This window comes from Pristiophorus japonicus, unplaced genomic scaffold (assembly GCF_044704955.1).
Source record: "Pristiophorus japonicus isolate sPriJap1 unplaced genomic scaffold, sPriJap1.hap1 HAP1_SCAFFOLD_393, whole genome shotgun sequence".
Lineage (NCBI taxonomy): Eukaryota > Metazoa > Chordata > Chondrichthyes > Pristiophoridae > Pristiophorus > Pristiophorus japonicus.
Genome location: NW_027253794.1, coordinates 597338 through 606827, shown reverse-complemented (window position 1 = coordinate 606827; position 9490 = coordinate 597338). Strand labels below are relative to the sequence as shown.

Here is a 9490-nt window from a genome sequence, read left to right as displayed (position 1 = left end):
TCATCAGGGAGTACGTCCTGGATCCACAAACCGTCAGGAGATGAGCCCTGCATTTGTCGGCCGAATCCTGTCCCAGCCATTTCTTAGTGACAAAACTTTGCTGTAGTCTCTCAATAAAATCATCCCAATCATCACCAACACATGCTCGCGTGCTTTAAATTCCAGTTTCTCGTCACCAATGATATGTCGTTATTATACAGTACAAATACACACGAGGCCCATACTTGAGAGAAAGTCACTCTGTGACCAATAACCTTTATTAGCCAGCACTGAAGTGAAGAAGGTGGGCGGAGCTTCCCCTTTTATACCTGAAAGTCCAGGTTCGGAGTGTCTCCCACAAGTTCAGTGTTCAGTGTTCTCACGGTGTACAGCTTAGGTCAGTTTATACATGGGTTACAATGACAGTTGAATACATCACAGCTCTGACACTGATTTATCTTCAAGTAGCTGTTTCTGGTCCACTTTGGCTAAATCACATCTCAGCTTAGTAAAATGAGCCTTTCCCAATTGAGAACTTTTATTCTCGGTCTATTTGTCCTTTTCCATAACTACCCTAAATCTAACTGAATTATGATCACTACAACCAAAATGCTCTCCCATTGATACCCCTTCCACCTGCCCAGCTTCATTCCCTAAAACTAAGTCCAGAACACTAGCTACATACTGACTAAAAAAGTTCTCCTGAATGCATTTTAAGAATTCTGCTCCCTCTATACCTATCACACTAATTCTATCCCAGTTAATATTAGATTTGATTTGGGGTCTCAGATTGGACCCGTTTCTGTGCGAATAGTGCAATGCAAATATTAATTGCTCATTGGCAGAACAGACCTGGTTACATTGAACAAACAGTAGGTCGTGTTCGATAAGTTAGAATGAAAAATATACAATGTATAATGGCACAGGCTTTATTTAGGTGGAATTTTGACTTGTAACACTACAATGCTGATCTTTTACTCAGCACAAGCAGACACTGAGAATTCTTAACATCAAATGTCTCATTTGTGACTCTTAAAATTCTATATTACAGTCTGCAATTACATATATTTCAGCAAGGACAAAACACTATTCATATGTAAAGAAAGACTTAAAAATACTTACCCTAGCAAATAACGTATTTGAATACTAACTGAATGTTATATGAAGATAATAAGCATTTAACTTTTAAACATTTATACAGTAATGACATACTGAAAACACTTTACCTCAGTAACAAAAATAGGGTACATGCTTGCTTTAAACATTACTGGAACAATACCACCTCCATTTTTATACCAAGTATAACACTTTGTTACAATGTAAACAAGATGCATATGGCCCTCAGAAGCTGTTTAATCTTGGTAAGGTCTCCAACAATGTGCTTCTCTGTGATATAACTATAACGTCTGTTGACTAATACATTAGGTCTTCAGGTGTGACATTTGCTTCCTCTGTTTTGGTCTTTAATGTGGGGAAACGTACTCCGCTGATGCGGACCACTAACATGTTTACTACATGCACAACAGCACTTGCCACACACAACCAGAAGGAGTAGTCAAAGTATTCCTGAAGGATAATGAACTTAAAAACATGTTCGTGAAAATTGGCAATTTGTTCTGTATGGTGATGAAGCTTCACAGCAGCAATAAAGCAAACAATCCACATATACCTGCAAAAGGAAACCAGTGTAATTGCAAGATAGAATTAAAAGATTTGGCTGATATAGAATATCTCCCTCTCTATAGATTCTGAAAATCAAGTATAATATATAACATTAATATGATCTAATAAGATTAGTCGAAATGGAGCATCAAAGATTGGAATCATATTTTGCTGAGACTGCTTTAGTAGTGCACAGAATAGCTCAGCCAGTTAAGCCAATGAGTAGATGACCCAAATAGACCAGGAATATCCCAGATTCAATACGAACATATGTGCTGATTTAGAAAATCTTAGCTGGATGGGTGTTAGGTGTGTACAATGGACCTCAGCACTTCACGGATTAGGGTGATGAATTCAGCCAGTGCTCCTGCATCTGTCTGCTTTCCAGTAACCCTTGGTGGAGGTGTGCATGTATGATTATCAGTATTTAGACTTGGCTAAGATGCCTGTACAGTTAAATAGTCTTCAAACTAGGTTCACACATTAGGAATGGCCACTTGGGAACAATATCAGAGGGCGAGCAGCATCTATGGAGCTAAAGGCCAGCATGGAGTCAATGCCTTCAGGAAAGAAGTGGGGAACTGAAGATCAGTCTTGTTTGAATCTTAAGAACCTCAACATGTTTTTCTCTCTGCTAGGCTAGGGTGAGCATATTCAATAATAGTTTATTTTGTTACTAGTTAAAATGTTTTCCTCTGCCAAGCTGTATGTATGTATAATATCCAGTAATAGATGGATGCTGGCATGAGTTTAAATTGCAGCCATAACTGCCTGCCAGCTGGCCCACTTCAGTTACTGATGTGTGAGGAAGATGCAGCTTTCTGAAAGGTCTTTGTGAAATAGCCCCATGTGGATCTATAGATAAAAAGTCATGGGTCCCAGCTGGCACAGGACAGATGCTGCCTTTGGTGCCTAGTCAGCCTCGCATCTCTGTAGTGGTCTTTCTGATCCTCATCCACTTCCACCTTACAGTAAAATAATATGGAGTGATCTAAGGGAAATCCCATTGGTTATCAAGACCTAATCTGCAACCTCAGAAAATATTAAAAAGTGTTTAAAATACCCAGAATATGTTTTGTTCTCAGGATCTAGCCAAAACTCGCAAGCACACATTTATTGCCCAATCCCAGTTGCCCTGAGAAGGTGGGGGCGGGCCTTGCCCTTAACCCGCCGCAGTATTTGTGATGGTGGTGCTCTCACATATTGACCCAGCAACAATAAAGGAACAGTGATATATATGTTGAAGGCATGATGATACGAAGCTTCTGAAATGTTTTTTAAAGTTTAAAATATTTCTTGTATAGACTATACAGTTAGTTAATCTTTGCTAAATCAATTTGCTTCTTAACTTTAAAATAAAATCAGCCGTTAAATGGAGATCTGCACTATGAAACAGTTTAAGTTTAAAAACAATTCTACAATTTGATTGTATTTATAATGGAAAGAATTATATTTTTTCTGTGTAAGACATGCAAAATATTGAGATTACGGTGACACTAGCAACTTATTCCAATCACAATGTCATGAACTAGTACAGCCAGGATGTAAATACTGCATTATATCAGGAACATTTCAATCTCTGAAAGAGTTTCTTTGATATATGTAATATTAGATTGAAACATTAAAACTACTTTATTTAAGGATGGATGATTTATGCAGATGTTTCTTATTACCTAATTATTTATGCACTTCAGTTTATAGAATATTTTGTTACAAACCCTCAATTTCAAAGATTATTTGAATGATTTGTTTTTAAATGAATATAAATGAAACACTTGGTGTTAATGGGATTTAGTCACATTAAAAACATGATATAACAGTAAATGAACACTATAACAAAAGTAGGTTCTACACACTTACTTGCAATCAAGTTCCAGAGGTAGATGCCCATTGGTCCTTTTATGGCTTGGTAAGGGATTTTCATTGCATTGTAAATACAAAACCCAAAACTGACCAAAGCAAATGCAATCGCTAGGCAGATAAAAAATATAACCAAAACATGAACAGCTGCATTCAGCGATTTCACCAACTGTGGAAAAACTGAAAGTATAGATCAGAAAACATTATAGAAAAAACAAAAGTGGAAAAGCATTTACATTAACATGTATGTGGAGTCTGTCATGCTCGTGACAATGTCTGAATATTCAAATTGAATATCGTTGCCTATGGCATTTAAAGTTAAATTTCTTTACCATTTTCATTTTTCTTTCCTATCTAGGTTAACATTAGAACTATATTGCGAACTGTCGACGGAACATCGGCCGTCTCAATTTCTCTGCTCCCCTCACTCTCTCCAACCTTTCACTCTCTGAACTTGCAGCACTCCGCTCTCTCAAATCCAACCCCGACATTGTCATTATTGACAAACATTCACGATAAGCCCACTGACTCCCACATCTACCTGGACTACACTTCCTCCCACCCTGCATCCTATAAGGACTCCATTCCATTCTCCCAGTTTCTCCGTCTCCGTCGCATCTATTCTGACGACGCCACCTTCCATACTGTGCCTCTGATATATCTTCCTTTTTCCTCAAGCGAGGATTCCCCTCCAACATGATTAACATGGCCCTCAACTGTGTCCGTTCTATTTCCCACACTCCTGCTCTCACCCCTTCCCCTCCCTTCCAGAACCACGACAGGGTTCCCCTTGTCCACACCTTTCACCCCACCAACCTCCATGTTCAAAAGATCATCCTCCACCACTTCCACCACCTCCACCACCAAATACATCTTCCCCTGCCCTCCCCTCTCAGCATTCCAAAGGGACCACTCCCTCCACGACACCCTGGTCCACTCACCCCCAGCACCCCCTCCCCATCTCACGGCACCTTCCCGTGCAAGCACAGGAGATTCAAGACCTGCCCTTTTACATCCTCCCTTCCCACTGTCCAGGGCCCAGAACACTCCTTCCAGGTAAAACTGTGATTTACTTTCAATTTAGTATACTGTATTCGCTGCTCACGATGTGGTCTCCTCTACATTGGGGAGATCAAACGCAGATTGGGTGATCACTTTGCAGAACACCTCCGCTCAGTCCGTAAGCGTAACTCTGAGCTTCCAGTCACCTGTCACTTTAATTCTCTGCTCAACTCTCACTCCGACATCACCGCCCTACACTGTTCCAAAGAAGCTCAATGCATGCTCAAGGAACAGCACCTCATCTTTCGTTTAGGCACTTTGCAGCCTTCTAGACTCAACATCGAGTTCAACAATTTCAGAACATAACCTCTGCCCGTATTTTTTCCCCTTTTTTTACAAACCCTCTCCCTTTTTTTCTCTTTCCTATAGCAGCTGGTGTTGAATCCGCCATTCATACCTCATCTAGTCTCATCTTTTGTTTCTTATCTTATTCCATCACCATCTCATTTTTGCCCATCATTCCTTTTGTCTCTTAATCTCTTCTGCCTTCCACCCTATCATAGACCTTCCCTTTTGTTCTTCCCTCCCCTTCCCCTTTCACTGGCCCTGCACTTCCTTAACAATCTGTTACATCTCAAACTTTTCCAGTTCTGACGAAGGATCACAGACCTGAAATGTTAACTCTGCTTCTCTCCACAGATGCTGATTGACCTGCTGAGATTTCCAGCATTCTCTGTTTTTATTAACATTAGAACTATTCATTTCATTAATTTCAAAATATTTTTTCACATAACTGCCTATTGTTCCTCCAATAGCTCAGTGATTTTAGCCAATAAATAGTGAAAGATATACTAGAACAAGAAGGTATCGGGTTTGATCCATCATCTGTGCTGAGCTGGCTGCTCTTAGCTGGAGCAGCACTAGAGATCTTCAAACTAGAGGGCTTACTGTCATAGGTTGCGAGAAAAATTGATCAGGATTCCCACTCCTAAAAAACATTTTTTTATAAATTCTGTGTAACTGCTGTAACATAGGTGACATAAAAAAAAGCTGACAGTAACCTATTTTACCAGTTCCTGGCTGGGGTATGAATGGATTACTGCAGGAAAAGTAGAAAAAGCAGACTAAGGCCCGGAATTTGTGGTGGGTAATAACAGCGAACGAACCACATTTGCTGTTATTACCTCTTTGAAACTGACCACAGGTCAGCGCATGCACATCCCAACGCAGAAGTCCTGAAGTTACTGTCAGTCATTCACTGCTTCGACACTGGCTGCGCTGTGTCCCTCCACCACTTCCCCATAGTCGGCAATCAGTGCAATCAGGGAAATCAGTTCTTCCTCGGTAATATTGCTGTGAAATACCCCATTAAAAGTTCATCCTTGTTGGATTAGGTGTAACTGGCGTTTTCATAGTGTCTCGCCTGCTAAATAAATGTTATGGCCCTGAAAAACTAATTTTAGTTTTGCGGGGTGTCAAATTTCTCCATTATAATAAAAATCACATTTTTAAGAAACTTTAAAAGAAACTTATATATTTTAAAAGGTTGTTCATATTTATTTTAGGTTTACCTTTTCCCCAGGTGAGAACCCCAATCTTTGTTTTGCTCCCTATAACATTTTTTAAAAGTCAGAATAAAAGAAGCTTATTCACTTCCTGGTTCTCTGTCTGTGAGAATTCTGCAGTGTGATTAGCTGCTTAGACAGCATGTTGCTGTCACACCAGCTCGCACTAGGAATTCCTACTACACTGCACTGATCTCAATTGCACATTGAAAAAGCCAAACTTCTCAGAAGAATACAAGAAATAGGAGCAGGAGTCGGCCATACGGCCCCTCGAGCCTGCTCTGTCATTTAATATGATCATGGCTGATCCGATCATGGCCTCAAGTCCCCATCTGGTAGCCCCAATCTTTATATTGCTCTCTCTAAATAGCGTAAAAAGTTAGAATTTTCAGAGCTTACTCACTTCCTTGTTTGCTGTGTAAGAATTCTGCCTTTTGATTAGCTGCATAGCCAGCCTGTTGTCATCACAGCAGTTTGCACAAGGGATTCCGTTGATGATTTGAATTGAAGATAGGAAAACCCAAAGTTCTTGACACAGGGATTGCAAGATCCTTGTGCTAAGTCTACTTCGCTTTGCCCGCTGACTGCAAATTCCAGGCCACTCACCCATTAATTCTCCTGGAACCCCTGTAGGTGGCACTCTAATACCACTTCCAAAAATTAATCTGAGCACTCAGCTCCCGGTACAACCACCACTTGGCACTGTATTTTCCACACAAATCACTCAAAAAGCTTTATGAAGATTTTTGATTGTGCCCCACCTCTCCCAGTAACAAATTTCTAGCATCCAAAATAAGGTTTTAAGCACCTGCAAGGAAAGAAGACAGGGAGAGAAGCAAAACAACATGCTAAGAGAAAAGACGATACACATTGAGAAACAGCATCAAGACATAAGGCAAGAGAAAGAGACCGCACTTCCTTGACTTACCGTGTGGAATAGCACAGGATATCCATAACAGGATCTTGCGGAGACATTGTTGATGGTATTTCTCCAGCAATTTGAGGTGTCTACTGTATATGGTGTTTCCGCAAGATCCTGCAAATCCCCTGGGAGGACAGACGCACCAACGTTGGTGATCAGGCCAACATCCCTAGCATCGAAGCACTGACCACACTCGACCAGCTCTGTTGGGCAGCCCACACTGTTCACATGCCCGACACAAGACTCCCAAAACAAGCGCTCTACCGGAACCCCTACACGGCAAGCGAGCCCAAGGTGGGCAGAGGAAATGTTTCAAGGACACCCTCAAAGCCTCCTTGATAAAATGCAACATCCCCACCAACACCTGGGACTCCCTAGCCAAAGACTGCACTAAGTGGAGGAAGTGCATCCGGGAGGGCGCTGAGCACCTAAAGTCTGATCGCCAAGAGCATACAGTAAACAACCACAAGCAACGGAAGGAGCGTGCGGCAAACCAGTCCCACCCACCCTTTCCTTCAACGACTGTCCCACCTGTGACAGAGACTATAATTCCCGTATTGGATTGTTCAGTCACCCAAGAACTCATATTTCGAGTGAAAGCAAACCTTTCTCGATTTCGAGCGACTGCCGATGATGATGATCCACGGCATATTGCTTTTTACAAAGAGGATAATATGCACTCACACAACTCACAATCCGGTTTGTAAAATGACGTTACCAGTTTAGGACGATTACGATCGTTCTCAATGAAACACAAATGAGTTTCTGCACCTTTTCTTGCCGATGGTGAAGGACGGGTTACTGCTGTCGGTGCTCCGGGAACGGGTGGTGTTCACAGAGTCCGAAGACGAGAAGAGATGCTCCCTGCCCGCCTCTGGGCTCAACCACTTGTGGGCCTTCACCGTCCGCACATTGTATTTACCGTATGTGCGCACCGTAGCCAGGCGGCCACCCCGTAGCTGTTGCCTCATCATCCTGTCCGAGCAATTGGGGAGGTGTGGAGGGAGACACAACCTGTCTTAACAGAGAAAGCACGGCACTCTCTCCTGACTGTAAAGCTCAGGGCCTGCGGCCGCAGCCGGCACCACGATAGCCTGGGGAGCAGAGTGTATCGGCCAATTGGGTTACCGCCCCGCTATTTGAATTTCTCCTCATCCGATTGGATAACCGGCGGCTCCACTGCACGCTCTGATTGGTTCTCATATCCAGAAGTGCGTCATTGAATGTTGTTCGAAGAGGGTTTTAAAACGGCGCTTGCGCGCGGAGGACTATGCAAGGACCGTTAGAGCAACTCGTCTTTCAAACATGAAATATTTAGCAGGTCCGTCAGTGTTGATGGGGAGGGTCGGGCTTTGGCGATAATTCCTATGTAATCATAGAAATCTATGCCACAGAAGGTGGCCATTCGACCCATTGTGTCTGCCGGCTGACAAAGAGCTATTCAGCCAAATCCCACCTTTCAGCTCCTGGTTTGTCGCCCTGTAGGTTATGGCACTTCAAGTGCACATCCAAGTACTGTTTAAATGCAGGGGGGGGGTTCTGCCTTTCCCACCCTTCCAGGCAGTGAGTTCCAGACTCCCATCACCCTCTGGGTGGAAAAAGGTTCTCGTCAACACCCCTCTAATCATTCTACCAATTACTTTAAATTTATGCTCCCTAGTTATTGACCCCTCTGCTAAGGGAAATATGTCCTCCCTAACCACTCTAGGCTGCTCATAATTTTATATATCTCAATTAAATCTCCTTTCAGCCTCCTCTGTTTCAAAGAAAACAATCCCAGTCTATCCAATCTTTCCTCATAGCTAAAATTCTCCGGTCTTGGCAACATCTTTGTAAATCACATCTTTCCTGTAATGTGGTGACCAGAACTGCACGTATACTCTAGCTGTGGCCTAACTCATGCTTTCAGAATTCTTGTTTTACCTGGACCCCTCCCTCTGGCCTATTACCCTCTCTAGATCTTTTGAATGCTAACTGCTGACGTGACATCAGTTGCCTCAATTTCTTTGCTTCCCCTCACTCCAACCTACCTCCCTCTGAACTTGCAGCACTCTGTGCTCTCAGATCCAACCCCAACATTGTCATTAAACTTGCTGACAAGGGTGGTGCTGTTGTTTGGTGAACTGATCTTTACTGTATGAAGGCTGAACACCAACTCTGATACCTCCTACTACCTTCCCCTGAACCATGACCCCACTACCAAACACCAAGCCATTGTTTCCAAGACCGTCACTGACCTCATCTCCTCTGGGGATATTCCCTCCGCGGCTGTCAACCTTATAGGAACATAGAAATCCACAGCGCAGAAAGAGGCCAGTTTGGCCCATTGTGTCCGCACCGGCTGACAAAGAGCCACAAGGCCCTCGATCAGCAGCCCTGAAGGTTACATATAAACCTATGAACAACGGCAGAAAGATAAAGAGTATCCGTCCCAACCCGTCTGCCCCACACAACTGCGATACTCCATGCATCACAACATTTTACACTCCACCCCAACCGG

The 9490-nt window shown here is 42.7% G+C and overlaps 1 protein-coding gene across 2 annotated transcripts; it reads right to left on the bottom strand.

The window, feature by feature from the left end:
* Nucleotides 1-892: 892 nt before the first annotated feature.
* On the bottom strand, nucleotides 893-8148 carry LOC139250577 (clarin-2-like). Of its 2 annotated transcripts, none has more exons than XM_070872976.1 (3): nucleotides 7762-8148; nucleotides 3502-3681; nucleotides 893-1648 (listed from the first exon to the last, which is right to left on the bottom strand). In XM_070872976.1, exons 1-3 carry the CDS (start codon nucleotides 7962-7964, stop codon nucleotides 1393-1395), a joined length of 639 nt encoding a protein of 212 aa, XP_070729077.1. In that variant the 5' UTR covers nucleotides 7965-8148; the 3' UTR covers nucleotides 893-1392. The 2 variants fall into 2 exon arrangements, with proteins under 2 accessions (XP_070729077.1, XP_070729078.1); XM_070872977.1 differs by lacking the exon at nucleotides 7762-8148 and adding an exon at nucleotides 6997-7652.
* Nucleotides 8149-9490: the final 1342 nt, after the last annotated feature.